Consider the following 18,163-nt stretch of genomic DNA (forward strand, 5'->3'; position numbering starts at 1 on the left):
TATGTATTTTGTTGTTGTTCTTGGTTTGGTGATTGTGTGTTCAAACATATAGTCTAATATATTATAAAACATTTCTCATACCTCTTCCTTTTTCCTGAGCCCTTCTCCTGTCTAATGTGAGTTTATGATGAACTTTCAACAAAAGTCAAGCTTTTGTAAATGTCAAAGAATTACATATTTTGGAGGGATGTAAAAGATATTAAGATGTTCGCTTAATTTGCATAGAAAAGTTTGTGACTTACGTCTTGAAAGAATTGAAAAAAGCTAATGAATGACATTTTAAAACTAACATAGTAAAAATACTGGGATTTTGGTATGTCATAGAAAATGTACTTTGTCCAAAAATTTTGTTTTAATCCAAAGTTTAGAATCTAAGCAAGTTGTCAGTGCGCACTGTAACTAATCAGGTTAAACAGCAGCAGAAGTTAATGCTGTTAATTCCTTTGTTTTTTTTTTAAATTTTTAAAAAAATTTATTATTATTTATTTATTATTTATTTTTGGCTGTGTTGGGTCTTCGTTTCTGTGCGAGGGCTTTCTCTAGTTGCGGCAAGCGTGAGCCACTCTTCATTGCGGTGCGCAGGCCTCTCACCGTCGCAGCCTCTCTTGTTGCGGAGCACAGGCTCCAGACACACAGGCTCAGTAATTGTGGCTCACGGGCCCAGTTGCTCCGCAGCATGTGGGATCTTCCCAGACCAGGGCTCGAACCCGTGTCCCCTGCATCGGCAGGCAGATTCCCAACCACTGTGCCGCCAGGGAAGCCCAATTCCTTTGTTTTGTTCCTGTTACATATTCACTTGTTCTAGCTTTTAAATTTGTAGAAGGTGAAAAGAAATTTAGGATTTAAAAATTTTCAGTGTGGCAATTTATGACAAAATAGACACTAAATTCTTGCATTGTAACATTGAAATCCCACACCCTCCCGTGCGACAGTGATGTCATTCCCCTAAACTGTGTCCCAAAGCACAAGCTAGGCACCGAAGATACTGATAATCCCATCTCAGTGGATTCATTTGATGTGAGGTGCAGCCGGTGGGCTGAAATGTATCATGTGACCTGTGTAGCTCTGCATCCTTAGACACCTGTGAATTTTACAGACTGGCAGCACCTACTATGTACCAGTGGCATTAAAAGTATTTCATTCAAGCCTCACCACAGCCCATACAGTCAGCAGTAACATCCCCGTTTTTTATTTTTTTAATTTTAAAAATTTTTGCCTGCATTGGGTCTTCACTGCTGCGTGCAGGCTTTCTCTAGTTGCAGAGAGCTGGGGCTACTCTTTGTTGCGGTGCACGGGCTTCTCATTACGGTGGCTTCTCTTGTTGTGGAGCATGGGCTCTGGGCGCACGGGCTCCAGTAGTTGTGGCACGTGGGCTCAGTGGTTGTGGCTCCTGGGCTCTAGAGCACAGGCTCAGTAGTTGTGGTGCACGGGCTTAGTTGCTACGCAGCATGTGGGATCTTCCGGGACCAGGGCTCGAACCCGTGTCCCCTGCACTGGCAGGCGGATTCTTAACCACTGCGCCACCAGGGAAGCCCATCCCCGTTTTTTAAATGAGAAAGCTGAGGTACAGAGAAATTAAATAACTTACTTAAGGTCATATAGCTAGTAGAATGCATAACTGGAATGTGAACCTAAATCTATTTTATCCCAAATTCATGTGTCTCTGCTATACCACACGATCTCTGATATCTCTCAGCATTATGGGCATGAATCTGTAACAGTCACCTTTCTATTTTTCGTTGGGGTATACTTGTTAGGGTAAAGAATACTAGCTACAACTACGGAAAATCCTCTCTATCTCAGTTGGGTTGCCGTCCAGTCGGGTGTGTCTGGCTGGCAGGTGACCTCCCATATCATCATTTAGGAATCCAGGCCCTGCCATTTTGTGGCTCTGCCCACCTCTCAGCTCTTAGAGCCTTCTCTTGTCAGCTGAAAGAGACAATGTGAAAGATGCTTGAGGGAGGTTTTCTGGGGCTAGGTCATGGCTAGCAGTGGTGCAGATCCCTTCCATTCACATTCCATGGCCACACCCAGAGGTGAAGGAGGCTGAAAACGTTGTAGCCACGTAGCAGTGTAGCAAGGAGGAAGAGAAAATGGGTTCTGGGAGAGCTAACTGGTCCTGACCTTGTGCTTTGGCACGTGATCTTGTTTCCCCTTTCCCTTCCTGATAAGTAAGTCAAGTTAGGAATTTTAATTTATTTGAGTGAATAGCACAGACTTGGGGTCTGGGTTCAAATCCCAGCCCTGCCATTCACCAGCTGCCTAACCATGAACAAGTTATTTAACCTTGCCGAGCCAAGAATACCTGCCTGATGGTGGTATTGTGAGGATTAAGTAAATCAATATAAGGAAAGTCCTTAGTACAAATGCTTGATACACACTCGGTACTGTGTAAGTGCTGGCTGTTATGTGGGTGTGTCAGCTCTACTTTATTCTTCATTCACAACTCAGCTGTAGTGTCCCCTTCTTTGGAAAGTCTTCCCTTTCTTTTCTTTTTTAAAAAAATATCTTTATTGGAGTATAATTGCTTTACAACGTTGTGTTAGTTTCTGCTGTATAACAAAGTGAATCAGCTATACGTATACGATATTTTCTTTCTTCTCTGCTTCCGCAGATCCTTGCACTTATTGTAAGGTGCGTGTGGGTGTGTTGTCTGTCTGGCTCAGGCGTTTGACCTGAGGGCAGGAACTTGGCTGTGCTAACTTCGCCTGTGTGTCCCCGTAGCCAGCAGAGTGTCACACACATTGTAGACAGTCAGATGTTTCCTGACGGGAAGGAAACCTCATTAACCAGAATACTAGAATATCAGAATACAGTATTCGATTTCCTGACCACGCTGGAAACCAAGGAGTTCATGTATTAGCTTTGACTTTTCATTTCAGTTGATTTGGGCAATACTAGCTTTAAGTGACAGATCCGTTGTGCCCTACCGGCTTATTTGCATGAGCCAGCCCACCTCAGGGATCATTAGCCCTTTTGCCAAGATTCTGATTGTATTTGTCTAGTATGTTGGTGGCATAACTCCCCCTGTACAAGGGTGAGGTTAGGGATGTGATAATCCTGTTTCTTAGTTTATGAGATACTATCAGCATTAATCCATGCAATCCTCCCTCCCTCTCTCCTCCCTCCCTCCCTCCCTCCCTTCCTTCTTTCCTCGCTTTCCCCCTCTCCTCCTCTCCCCACCTCCCTCCCAACCATTCCCATTCCTTTAGGAAAACACTGTCATATACCTTAGGTGACTCTTAAGGTTTATGTATCTCTTTGGCTAATCGATAAAATAGTTTTGCATGTATGTAGTTTTAATTTACATAATTATAGACCTTTTTAGCTTTTTCACTCTATTTTTAAAACGTTTTAGCTTAATATAATTTTAATCCTACAGAAAAATTGAGAACGGTCCAAAAAACAATCATAAACTCTTTGCTCAGATTCTGCTCTGTCTCTCAAAGTAATAATGTGTGTTTACATATGTATGTACTTATATTGTGTATATACACATTGTTATTTTGAACTCTGAGAGTAAGCTGCAAACCTCATGACCCTCTACCCCTAAATACTACAGTGCATATTTCCTAAGAACAAGACATTTAAATAAACACTATCCAAATTCTCAAAATCAGGAAATTGAACACCAATACAATACTATTTTGTAGTCTACGGTTTCTATTCAAATTTCACCAGTTTTCTACTAATGTCCTTTATGAGATTTTCTTTTTTCCTGCCCAGGATCCAGTCCAGGATCCTGCACTTAGTAAACATTAGGTAAAGGCCTCCTTTGCTCATTGGAGCTCACATTCTAGCATATTGAAAACCAAAAAGAAAGCATTTGAATGGAAAGCTCCTCTCACTCTGATAGATGCAAATGTTTTAAAATGAAGGTGAAGATAAATAGTTTGACAACATTTTCAATTTTTTAGTGAAATGACCTCCTAGAAAATTATGCTTCTGCCTCTTCCCCTAAATAGCGATTTCCGTTTCTCTGTGGCCTCTTCTGAAATTCACCAGCGTTGAACATAATTTTTGCATCGTTATCTCCATAGTGCATAAATAATTTTGCATTCTACTTTCCTCTGGTGAAAATTATTTTGTATATATTTTCCCATATTTCATAACTTGCATATTTAATCACTCTTAATGACTGTAGTAAATTCTGTCAAGCTGAACTACTGTAACGTATGTGTTTCTCTTTTGTTGTAAATTTGGCTTGTTTCTAGTTTTTCACTAATATTAGAAAAAAAACTTTTTTAAGGAAGTATATAGCACCTTCTTGTATTAAAGCAGTTTTGACAAATTGTTTCATCTAAAATATTTCCTTCTAACATACAGAAAGAAAGGTTGCATTTTTGTGGAGAAAACACAGGCTGTCTTTTTCAGGGAAACTTATTTTTCCTTGATTATGTTTCACGCCTCCATTTATAATGGAAAGATAATTAATAGAGAGGGACCTGATATATTTAGAGCTTTGTCAGTTGAATACTTTGCATGTATTGTTAGGAAACAGCATGTTTCCAGTGGGGAATAGGAGAGTAATGCACGATGTGTGATAGTTCCCAGCTGCAACGGCCTTGCAATCGTTCACTGGCTTTGACACAACTGGACAATCCTTCAGGTCTTCCGCACTTTCCTACTGAGAGCTGCTGGAGGAATCCATCACCCTCTGCCAGGAGGCAGTCAGCTGCATCCCAGCTGGGGGGATTGATGAATTGTTAGACCTCTGGACCTCCCTGGGGGATGATTCTCCCCACGGCTGCTCCAAGTAAGGACAGAGGAATGAATGGAATGGACAGGGCCGTCATGAGGAATGGAAATTCACAGATGGTCCCTGTATCTCACCCCATTCAGAATCTTCTGAGCGTCTAAGGAGACAAGTTCAGTTCTTAGGCAAGCTCTTCCTTTCCCTTCTCAGTACTCAGGTGCTGGAAGGTACTTGCCAGGGGTGAGGTGGAGCCTGTGATCAGCTGGTGGTTACAGGGACTGTTTCTAAATTTCAAGATTTGTAACTGACTAACGTGGGACTTGGGAGGGCAGAGCAACTGAGACAGTTCAATTATTCAGTAAGCTTTATCAGTGCTTTCAAAGATCCTGGGACTGTTGCCTTCTCTGTATTAGTTATATGTCTTTCTATATCATATGAAGGTTTTCTTCATGTACAGAATTTTATCTTTTACTCTATGAGGGCGGGACTTTGTACATCTGGTTTATTGCTCTGTCTCCTGTTGCCTTGTATGGAGCCTGGAGCATAAAGAAATGCTCAATAAATATTTGTTCATTGGGTGATGACTTCAGTTACTTGATTTTGTACACTAGGCACATTATCATGTGTGCAGCTGCTACTCAGTTATTTAGAGGGGGTTAAGAGGTTACTGTAGAAATGAGTAGCAGCTGAATAAAGCAGTCAGGGAGTAGTAGAGCACAAAGGAGAGTACGTGGGCTTTGCAGCCAGACAGGTGGAGATTCTCATCCCAACTTTACTGTTCCCTGGCTGTCTTGGTTGACCCATTTACGGTCCCTGAACCTCAGCTTTCTCACCTGTAACATGGACAAAACCACTTTACTCACAGAGTTTGTATGAAATTCATTGCTCAGAATAGACACTCAAAAATGTTACCCTTTTCCTTCTTCCCCTGCCAAAAGGGCAAAGATAGAAAGCCAGGAGGGGCCCAGATAATGTGTCTAAGTGTTGTCAGGAAACAGATCTCTGTTTATGTTACCTGTCATCTAAAATGTGCCACATATTGGCTTCATCTCTCTATACCAGCAGCTAATGCCATGAGTACTTCAAACAGTGTGCATGTACCTTTTGGTTCTGCTTTGAGCCTCTTTATTAGTAACTGTGTTCTTTGCCCTTATAGGATTTATGAACGTGTGATAGACCCTCCTGAGACCAACCTTCCCCCAGGAAGCAATTTATGGCTTGGTCAGCGCAACCAAAAGCATGGTTTATTCAAAGTAAGCACTACTTTCTACTTTTGCTTTTCTATGTGCTTGATGTGAATTTAATCATTTGTCACAACAGTTCTCTGACGTAGGTGTTTTGAGACTACAGAGAGTTCAGTGACTTGCCCAAGGTCACACACTTCACTCTACTGCCAGATATGGATGATCCAGAATGTAAATAATCCTCAAAATGTTTCTTATTGCCCTACTTCTGGGAGATTTAAGGTGATCTTCAAATTGGTTTTCATTGTCAGAACCTGTTAATTCAGTTTTGGGTGGATGTCTAGTCTAGATAAACAATAAGAAACGGCTCAACTTCCACGAGCTTTGGTTTTCCTGTCTATAAAGAGGGTAATATTGAGTTGGCCAAAAAGTTCATTCGAGTTTTCCCATAAGGTGTTTTGGAAAAACCCCGAACGAACTTTTTGGCTAACCCAATACAATAACTGCATTCATAAAAACATGAGGATTCAGTGATAAAGTGAATTGAAAAAGTTAAAAACATCATGAAATTTAAAGATTGTCTTGTTCTTCAATAGAATGGCAGAACTTTGCTTCTGGCAGTATGGTAGACTAGATATTTTTAAAATCCTCTTGCTTCAAAATGCCTGTAAATGCTGGATAAAACAACAGAAATCTTTTATGATTTGTCATTGCACTTACAATAAGGTATATCCTTAGAGGCTAAATACATGAAGGGAAGTGAAAACCAGAGAGATGTAGGCCAATATCAGGAAGTTAGATATTTAAGTTTATTCCTTTTCTTTCTTTTAATCTATTTCTCTATTCCAACTTTATTGAGATATCAATGACATATAACATTACGTGTGTTTAAGGTATACAACAGTTCGACACACTTAATATATTGCAAAATGATTTCTACCATAATGTTAGCTAACATCTCCATCATTTCATAGAATTACCATTTCTTTTTTGTGGTGAGAACATTTAAGATCTACTCTCTTAGCAGCTTTCAATTATATAATACAATATTATTAGCTATCATCACCATGCTGTACATTAGATCCCCAGAACTTATTCATATTATAACTGGAAGCTGGTACTCTTTGACCAACATCTTCCCATTTCCCCCACTCCCTCTAAACCCTGGCAATCATCATTCTACTCTCTGTTTCTATGAGTCAGGTTTTTAGATTCCGCATATAAGTGATATTACACATTATTTCTCTCTCTGTCTGATTTGTTTCACTTTGCATAATGCCCTCAAGGTCCATCCATGTTGCAAATGGCAGGATTTTTTTCTTTCTCATGGTTGAGTAATATTCCACTCGTGTGTGTGTGTGTGTGTGTGTGTGTACACATAGACATACCATATCTTCTTTATCCAAGTATCTGTTTACAGACACTTAGGTTGTTTCCATATTTTGGTTATTATGAATAATGCTGCAGTGAACATGGGGGTGCAGATATCTCTGTGAGGTAGTGATTTCATTTCCTTCGGATATATACCCCAAATTATGTGAAAGCCATCCAGAAGTGGGCTTGCTGGATCATATGGCTGTTCTATTTTCAACGTTTTGGGGAACCTCTATGTTACTTTCCATAGTGGCAGTGCCAATTTACATTTCTATCAGCAGTGCACAAGGTTCCCCTTTTCTCTAATCCTCTCCAGCACTCGTTATCTCTTGTCTTTTTGATGATAGGCATTTTAAAAGGTATAATGTGATATCTCATAATGGTTTTTTATTTGCATTTTTTGATGATTAGTGATGCTGAGCACCTTTTCATGTACCTTTTGGCTATTTGCATGTCTTCTTTGGAAAAATGTCTCTTCAGTTCCTCTGCCCATTTTAAAATCAGACTTTATCTTGCTATTGCATTGTATGAGTTCTTTGTATATTTTGGATATTAACTCCTTATCAGGCATATGGTTTGCAAATATTAGTTGACTGTATAGGCAAGGATTTATTTTTGGGTTTTCAATTCTGTTCCATTGGTCTATGTGTCTTTTTTTTTTTTTGCTAGTATCATACTGTTTTGATTACTATAGCTTTGTAGTACAGTTTGAAATACAGAAGTGTGATGCCTCCAGCTTTGTTGTTCTTTCTCAGATTACTTTGGCTATTTGGGGTCTTCTGTGATTTTATACAAATTTTAGGGTTTTTTTTTTCAATATCTGTGAAAAATGCCATTTGAATTTTGATAGGAATTGCATTGAATCTACAGATTGCTTTGGGTAGTGTGGACATTTTAACAGTAGTAATTCTTCTGATCCATGAACGTATGGGATATCTTTCCATTTGTTTGTGTCTTCTTCAGTTTTTAATCAAAGTCTTGTAGTTTTCAGTGTACAGATCTTTCATCTCCTTGGTTAAATTTATTCCTAAGTATTTTATTATTTTTGATGCTATTGTCAATGAGATTGTTTTATTTCTTTTTTGGATATTTTGTTGTTAGTGTATGTAAATGCAACTGATTTATATATTTTGATTATGTACCCTGCAACTTTACTGACTTCACTGATTTGTTATAAAAGTTTTTTGGTGGAGTCTTCAGGATTTTCTGTGTATAAGATCATATCTGCAAGCAAAGACATTTTTACTTCTTCCTTTCTAATTTGGAAACCTTTTTTTTTTTTTCTTTTTCTTGCCTGATTGCTCTGTCTAGGACTTCTAGTACTATGTTGACTTAAAAGTGGTGAGAGTGGACACCCTGTCTTTTTTCCTGATCTTAGAAGAAGAGCTTTCAACCATTCACTGTTGAGTATGATGTTAGCTGTGGGCTTATCATATATGGCCTTTATTATGTTGAAGTGTGTTCCTTCTATGCCCAACTTGGGTGTTTTTATCATGAAAGGATACTGCATTTTGTCAGATGCTTTTGACAAAGCATCTACTGATATGGTCATGATTTTTATCTTCCATTCTATTAATGTGGTGTATCACATTTATTGATTTGCATATGTTGAATCATCCTTGCATCCCAGGGATAAATCTCACTTGATCATGGTGTATGTTCCTTTAATGTACTCTTTAATTTGGTTTGCTAATAATTTGAGAATTTTTGCATCTATATTTATCAAAGATACTGGTCTATACTTTTCTTTTTCTGTAGTGTACTTATCTGGCTTTAGTATCAGGCTAATGCTGGCCTTGAAAAATAAGTTTGGGAGTGTTCCTGCCTCTTCAGTTTCTTGAAAGAGTTTGAGAAGGATTGACATTAATTCTTTAAGTGTTTGGTAGAATTCACCAGTGAAACCATCTGGTCCTGGGCTTTTCTTTCCTTTTCCTTTTTTAAAAATTAAGGTATAATTTATATACAATAAAATTCTCCTCTTTAAATGTATGGTTCTGTGAGTTTTGGAAAATCTGTGCAGTCATGTAACTACCATCAGGATAAAAGATTGTTCCATAACCTCCAAAAATTCCCCTGTGCTGCACTTTATTCAAGTCTTCTCCTCATCCTAAACGTCTAGCAACCACTGATTTGTTGTCTGGCCCTATAGTTTTGCCTTTCCCAGAATGCATTATAAATGGAACCATTTATGTAAGTATGTATATATGTTGAGGTTCACCCATGTTGTTGTGTATATCAGGGATTCATTCTTTTCTATTGCTGAGTAACATTCCAATTCTGTTGTGTGGATATACTACAATTTGTTTATTCATTCCTTAGTTCATGAACATTTAGGTTGTTTTGAGTTTTTAGCATTTATGAATAAAGCTACTAAAACATTTGCATACAGGCTTTGGTATAAACAAAAGTTTTCATTTTTATTTGGGTAAATATGTCAGAGTGGGATTGCTGGGCCATATATTAAGTGTATGTTTAACTTCATAAAAAATGTCATTGTATTTTTCAAAGTGGGTATACTATTTTACACTCTCATTAGCAATGTATAAAAGTTCCAGTTAGAGCCTTAAATTCAACATTCTGTGTGGGATGGGGAGAATGGCTTAGATTCCATGCAAGCTTAGAAGTTGGGACAGAAACTTCTGAAATAAAGCCATGATTCAGAAGACCATCCCTCCAGTGAAAGGGTAGGCAGAAATAGTCTACTACTTAGCAAAGGGAGGCAGTCCATTGACTAGCTTTTCTCTGCTTTATCTCCACACACACAAAAAATAGTTCCCTGTTCAGAATTTGAAACCACAGCTCTTGACATCAAGCAGATGTAAAATTTGGATTTATATACTCATGAAGCTCAAGAAACTATCTTAATGTGATCCTGGGTTGGGCACCTTGGGATTCTTAATGAAGAAAATACAAATAATCTTTGGGAAAATCACTTTTAATGCAAACTTCACAAGATTACTACAGATTAAGTTCATGCAAATATGAGTTTTTAGCCATCATGAGTAAGAATGGGAAGAAACAGCAAACTTCCCAATTATCCCTCAAAGGACTGTAGAAATTGGAATTACAAGATAAAGAATTTTTTAAATCCCTATATTTAAAATGTTTAAAGAAGCAAAATAACAAATTTTAAAAAATGCATGATGACTAGAGATGATAAATATGACCAGGGAGATTTGAGTCAAAAGTTACTTCCAGAAATGAAAAATATAGTCATTGAAGTGAAAAAAAAACTCAGTGAATCTGCTAAACAGTAAATTAGACACAGGTAGGGAGAGCATTTGTGAAATGGAAAATATTGTCAAATAATTACCTTAATTGTAGTGCAGGGATAGAGGAAAATAGGAAAGGTTAAAATGTAGGGAGGATGCATATATATGGAAAAGAATTTTATGTATGTATTTTGCTTATATGTATTTAGTGTGTGTATGTATGTATATGCTTCCATAAATATTTGAAAATTCCAAAAGATAATGGGAGAAAGGGGTTATGGGCACTATTAGAAGTATGATGGCTATGGATTCTCTAAAGTTGATAAGACATCAATTTTTATTACAGGAAACAGTGCAATCAAAGTGTAAGCTCTTGCTGTCAAAAGGTCACTTAGAAAACTTAGAAGCTTAAATTATAGCTATTTTATTTTTTAAAAAAATTATTTATTTATTTATTTTTGGCTGCGTTGGGTCTTCATTGCTGCGCGTGGGCTTTCTCTAGTTGCGGTGAGCGGGGGCTACTCTTCGTTGTGGTGTGCGGGCTTCCCATTGCGGTGGCTTTTCTTGTTGCGGAACACGGGCTCTAGGCGCGCGGGCTTCAGTAGTTGTGGCGCACGGACTTAGTTGCTCTGCGGCATGTGGGATTTTCCCGGACCAGGGCTCGAACCCGTGTCTCCTGCATTGGGAGGTGGATTCCTAACCACTGCACCACCAGGGAAGTCCCTAGCCTTTTTATTTAGCTCATAATTCTCTGGGTTGATGGGATGATCTTTCTGGCTTGGTCTGGGTACGCTGGTATGTACTGGGCTCTCTGATATGTCTGTTGTCATTTGGTTGGTCAGTAGGTGGCTTCACATTTCTGGTGGGAGGTTGGCTGTTGACTGGTGTACTGCAGTTCTTCCCCATGTGGAGTCTGCTTAGGCTTATCCACATGGCAGTCTTGAGTTTCCAAGTGTAAGAAAAAGAGGAAGGCTTACAGCACTAGTGCATTTCAAAGCTCTCTTTGCTTGATCGCATTTGCTAATAATTTATTGCCCAAAGCAAGTCATATGACGAAAGCCAGGAGTGAGGGGTAAATAAATAGACTTCATCTCTTGTAGGACTGTTCTGCAATATAACGTTGCAAGGATATGGATGCAAGGAAGGGAAGAATTTAACATTTTAATAATCTGTTACACAAATGATGATAAATAGAAAGCCACACCTAGACATATTAGCAGAATAGCGGAACCCCAAGGTCACAGAGAAGATCTTAAAAGTAGCCAGTGAAAAAAGGCAACTTTTTCAGAAAAGAATAACTTAGACTGAACATCTGGAAGTCTGAGCAAGAAAAAATGGGAGAAGGTATGAAAACCAGTATAAATAATAAAAGCACACAAAAATCACTGCAAAAATTAAAACAATGGTAATTAATTATTGACAGTTTTGTGCCAATAAAATAGAAAACGACAGAAAAATGAACAATTTCTTAAAACTATATAAATTATCAAAATGGACTTAAGAAGTGCAAAACCCAGGTAGTCTTAGAATCATTAATGTATCATCAGGAATTCATGATTCGAAATCTGTTGTATCAGTTAGCTTTTGATGCATAGCAAATCAACTCAAACCTTAATGGTTTGAAACAGCAACCGTTTATGTAGCTCAGAATTTTGTGAGTTGGCGTTTTGGGCTGGGCTTTGCTAAATTGTTCTTATATTCTCAGTGGGTTTAATCATGCATCTTTGGTTAGCTGCTAGGTTTTCTGGGGGCTGGCTGTACTAGAATGGCCTTCAGTTTGATGGCTCATCTCTGCTTCATGTGATCTCTCATTTTCTACCAGTCTAGCCCAAGCTTGTTTACATGGTGGCTGATCAGGGTTTCTAGAGCTGGAGCAGATGTGAGAATGGCCTTTTGAAGCCTATGCTTGAAACTTGCACATTATTTTTGCTGCATTATTTTGGCCAAAGCAAGTTACAAGGCCAGGTTCAAGGGTCTGGGAAATTGACTCCACCTTTTGATGGGATACAAATTCCCATTGCACAGGGCATGGACCCAGCAAAGAGCAAAGAACTGTGACCATTTTTTTAGTCTACGATGTCTTTCCACCAAATAACTGCTGGGTTCAGATGGTTTTACAGGCAAGTTCTATTACATCCAAGGAAACCATTCCAATCTTACATAAACTCTTCCAGAGAAGAGAATAAATGAGAACACTCATTTATGAAGATAGCGTTACCTTGATTCCTAAACTAGACAAGGACTGTATAAGAAAGGAATTGTATAATACAAGGCAATTTACTTTTGAACACAGATTAGATTAAAAATGTAAACAAAATATTAGCAAACTGAATCTAGCAGTGTGTGTGTGTGCATGAGAGAGAGAGAGAGACCCAGTTATTGGTTATTTCAACAATATAAATTTGTTTTTATCACCAAAACATTTATTAACATAATTCAACACATGGAACAAAGGAGAAAAAAATACTGTGGTCATCTCAAGAGGCAGAAAAGCAATACATAAAATTCAGTACTGGCTCAGGATAAAAAAGTTCTTAGCAAAATAGGAATAGAAGGAAACTTCATTAAACTGATAAAAAGTACATAAAGAAAACATACATAGAAACATCATACTTATGGTTTAAATATTAAGAGAATTCCTGTTAAAGTCAGGAATCATACAGGCCATCCCTATTACCGTGTTTCTTTTTGACACTACATTGTAGATTCTTACCAGCAAAGTAAATTAAAACCTTAAGAATTATGAAAAAGAAAAATATAATTATTCATGAATTATATAATTGTCTACAAAAAATTGGACTCATGAATTATTAGAATGACCAAGAGAGTTCAGAAGGACTGTTGGACGCTCTGTGTGTGAACAGAAGTTTTCATTTCATTTGCATAAATACAAAATCGAAAAACAAAATCAATTGCATTGCTGAACAAAAGTAGCAGCAGTAGCAATAACAAAGATACAGTTAAATATAATATTTTGTTTATAATATAAAAAATGTGTAAGTACTTAAGAACAAAATCAAATATATACATGACAGTTATGAAGCAAATTGTAAAATTCTATTAAAAGCTATATTAAAGAACACCTAAATGGCAAGAAATATATTCTTCCCATTTGGAGAAGGAGGCTTAAAGCAATAAAGTCTTGGAGAAGGAGGCTTAAAGCAGTAAAGTCAGTTTTTCTCAAATATTCTCTAGATTCTGTGAACCTGTAATAAATTCCCAACAGGATTTTTTTTTTTTTTTTTTTTTTTTTTGGGTGGACTCTACAAGCCGATTCTAAAATTCTAATGGAAGATTAAAGAACAAGAATAATGAAGACAATTCTAAAGAAGAAAATGGGAGAGGGACTTGGCTTTTTCAGATACAAAGGCTTATTATAAGGTTATAGGAATCTTATAATGTCATATTGGTGCAAGAATTGGCACATGCATCAATAGAACAGAATGGAGAAGCCAGAAAGATACCCTTCCATTACATGTGGCAACTTGGAAACTTGAAGTGGCTTTCCCGATCAATGGGGAAAAGACCATTTATTCATCGATAAATGGTTAGGAAAATCAGTTATTTAAATATTTCGTATATATATTAATTGATGTAATTGATTTTTGTGTATAATGACAGGAAAAGCTTTAAATACGTATTTGCACACCATATGCAAAAAAAATTACAATTACAATTGACTTAAAAGCTAAATATTACAGCAAAACTTTGCAAGTTTTAGAAGACAACGTAGGATCATATCTTCATGTTCTTAGAGTAGAGAAAAATTTCTTAAGCTTAAAAAATGAAGAATCTGGAGATTAACCAAGATGGCGGAGTAGAAGGACGTGCTGTCACTCCCTCTTGCGAGAGCACCAGAATCACAACTGACTGCTGGACCATCATTGACAGGAAGACCCTGGACTTCACCAAGGAGGATACCCCACGTCCAAGGACAGAGGAGAAGCCACAGTGAGACGGTAGGAGGGGCGCAAGCAGAGTAAAATCAAACCCCGTAACTGCTGGGTGGGTGACTCACAGACTGGCGAACACTTATACCACAGAAGTCCACCCACTGGAGTAAAGGTTCTGAGCCCCACGTCAGGCTTCCCAACCTGGGGGTCAGGCAACGGGAGGAGGAATTCCTAGAGAATCAGACTTTGAAGCCTAGTGGGAATTGGATTGCAGGACTTTGACGGGACTGGGGGAAACAGAGACCCCACTCTTGGAGGGCACACACAAAGTAATGTGTGCATCAGGACCCAGGGGAAGGAGCAGTGAGCCTGGGGGAGACTGAACCAGACCTACCTGCTGGTGTTGGGGGGTCTCCTGCAGAGGCGAGTGGTGGCTCTGTTTCACCGTGGGGATAAGGACACTGGCAGCAGAGGTTCTGGGAAGTTCTCCTTGGCGTGAGCCGTCCCAGAGTCTGCCATTAACCCCACCAAAGAGCACGGGTAGGCTCCAGTGTTGGGTTGCCTCAGGCAAAACAGCCAACAGGGAGGGAACCCAGCCCCACCCATCAACAGTCAAGTGGATTAAGGTTTTACTGAGCTCTGACCGCCACAGCAACAGGGAGGGAACCCAGCCCCACCCATCAACAGTCAAGTGGATTAAGGTTTTACTGAGCTCTGACCGCCACAGCAACAGTCAGCTCTACCCACCACCAGAGCCTCCCATCAAGCCTCTTAGATAGCCTCAACCACCAGAGGGCAGACAACAGAAGCAAGAAAAACTATAATCCTGCAGCCTGTGGACCAAAAACCACAGTTACAGAAAGATAGAGAAGATGAAAAGGCAGAGGGCTATGTACCAGATGAAGGAACAAGAAAAAACCCCAGAAAAACAACTAAATGAAGTGGAGATAGGCAACCTTCCAGAAAAAGAATTCAGAATAATGATAGTGAAGATGATCCAGGACCTTGGAATAAGAATGGAGGCAAAGATTGAGAAGATGCAAGAAATGATTAACAAAGACCTAGAAGAATTAAAGAACAAACAAACAGAGATGACCAATACAATAACTGAAATGAAAACTACACTAGAAGGAATCAATAGCAGAATAACTGAGGCAGAAGAACGGATAAGTGACCTGGAAGACAGAATGATGGAATTCACTGCTGCGGAACAGACTAAAGAAAAAAGAATGAAAAGAAATGAAGACAGCCTAAGAGACCTCTGGGACAACATTAAACGCAACAACATTCGCATTATAGGGGTCCCAGAAGGAGAAGAGAGAGAGAAAGGACCAGAGAAAATATTTGAAGAGATTATAGTCGAAAACTTCCCTAACATGGGAAAGGAAATAGCCACCCAAGTCCAGGAAGCGCAGAGAGTCCCATACAGGATAAACCCAAGGAGAAACACGCCGAGACACATAGTAATCAAAGTGGCAAAAATTAAAGACAAAGAAAAATTATTGAAAGCAGCAAGGGAAAAACGACAAATAACATACAAGGGAACTCCCATAAGGTTAACAGCTGATTTCTCAGCAGAAACTCTGCAAGCCAGAAGGGAGTGGCATGATATACTTAAAGTGATGAAAGGGAAGAACCTACAACCAAGATTACTCTACCCGGCAAGGATCTCATTTAGATTTGATGGAGAAATCAAAAGCTTTACAGACAAGCAAAAGCTAAGAGAATTCAGCACCACCAAACCAGCTCTACAACAAATGCTAAAGGAACTTCTCTAAGTGGGAAACACAAGAGAAGAAAAGGACCTACAAAAACAAACCCAAAACAATTAAGAAAATGGTCATAGGAACATACATATCGATAATTACCTTAAACGTGAATGGATTAAATGCCCCAACCAAAAGACATAGACTGGCTGAATGGATACAAAAACAAGACCCATATATATGCTGTCTACAAGAGACCCACTTTAGACCTAGGGACACATACAGACTGAAAGTGATGGGATGGAAAAAGATATTCCATGCAAATGGAAATCAAAAGAAAGCTGGAGTAGCTATACTCATATCAGATAAAATAGACTTTAAATTAAAAAATGTTACAAGAGACAAGGAAGGACACTACATAATGATCCAGGGATCAATCCAAGAAGAAGATATAACAATTATAAATATATATGCACCCAACATAGGAGCACCTCAATACATAAGGCAACTGCTAACAGCTATAAAAGAGGAAATCGACAGTAACACAATAATAGTGGGGGACTTTAACACCTCACTTACACCAATGGACAGATCATCCAAAATGAAAATAAATAAGGAAACAGAAGCTTTAAATGACACAATAGACCAGATAGATTTAATTGATATATATCGGACATTCCATCCAAAAACAGCAGATTACACATTCTTCTCAAGTGCGCACGGAACATTCTCCAAGATAGATCACATCTTGGGTCACAAATCAAGCCTCAGTAAATTTAAGAAAATTGAAATCATATCAAGCATCTTTTCTGACCACAACGCTATGAGATTAGAAATGAATTACAGGGAAAAAAACGTAAAAAGGACAAACACATGGAGGCTAAACAATACGTTACTAAATAACCAAGAGATCACTGAAGAAATCAAAGAGGAAATCAAAAAATACCTAGAGACAAATGACAATGAAAACACGACGACCCAAAACCTATGGGATGCAGCAAAAGCAGTTCTAAGAGGGAAGTTTATAGCTATACAAGCCTACCTAAAGAAACAAGAAAAAGCTCAAGTAAACAATCTAACCTTACACTTAAAGAAACTAGAGAAAGAAGAACAAACAAAACCCAAAGTTAGCAGAAGGAAAGAAATCATAAAGATCAGAGCAGAAATAAATGAAATAGAAACAAAGAAAACAATAGCAAAGATCAATAAAACTAAAAGTTGGTTCTTTGAGAAGATAAACAAAATTGATAAGCCATTAGCCAGACTCATCAAGAAAAAGAGGGAGAGGACTCAAATCAATAAAATCAGAAATGAAAAAGGAGAAGTTACAACAGACACTGCAGAAATACAAAGCATCCTAAGAGACTACTACAAGCAACTTTATGCCAATAAAATGGACAACCTGGAAGAAATGGACAAATTCTTAGAAAGGTATAACCTTCCAAGACTGAACCAGGAAGAAATAGAAAATATGAACAGACCAATCACAAGTAATGAAATTGAAACTGTGATTAAAAATCTTCCAACAAACAAAAGTCCAGGACCAGATGGCTTCACAGGTGAATTCTATCAAACATTTAGAGAAGAGCTAACACCCATCCTTCTCAAGCTCTTCCAAAAAATTGCAGAGGAAGGAACACTCCCAAACTCATTCTATGAGGCCACCATCACCCTGATACCAAAACCAGACAAAGACACTACAAAAAAAGAAAATTACAGACCAATATCACTGATGAATATAGATGCAAAAATCCTCAACAAAATACTAGCAAACAGAATCCAACAACACATTAAAAGGATCATACACCACGATCAAGTGGGATTTATCCCAGGGATGCAAGGATTCTTCAATATACGCAAATCAATCAATGTGATACACCATATTAACAAATTGAAGAATAAAAACCATATGATCATCTCAATAGATGCAGAAAAAGCTTTTGACAAAATTCAACACCCATTTCTGATAAAAACTCTCCAGAAAGTGGGCATAGAGGGAACCTACCTCAACATAATAAAGGCCATATATGACAAACCCACAGCAAACATCATTCTCAATGGTGAAAAACTGAAAGCATTTCCTCTAAGATCAGGAACG

The 18,163-nt window shown here is 38.3% G+C and overlaps 1 protein-coding gene across 3 annotated transcripts in view; it reads left to right on the top strand.

Annotated features, from left to right (window-relative positions):
• NELL1 (neural EGFL like 1) overlaps nt 1–18,163 on the top strand; it is an 895,061-nt gene that overhangs the window by 168,275 nt on the left and 708,623 nt on the right. For all 3 annotated transcript variants that reach the window (XM_059929597.1, XM_059929598.1, XM_059929599.1), the window contains one exon: nt 5,853–5,949. In XM_059929597.1, the coding sequence (XP_059785580.1) occupies nt 5,853–5,949 (97 nt within the window). The remainder of the gene's footprint in view (nt 1–5,852; nt 5,950–18,163) is intronic.

This window comes from Balaenoptera ricei, chromosome 8 (genome assembly GCF_028023285.1).
Source record: "Balaenoptera ricei isolate mBalRic1 chromosome 8, mBalRic1.hap2, whole genome shotgun sequence".
NCBI classification, from domain to species: domain Eukaryota; kingdom Metazoa; phylum Chordata; class Mammalia; order Artiodactyla; family Balaenopteridae; genus Balaenoptera; species Balaenoptera ricei.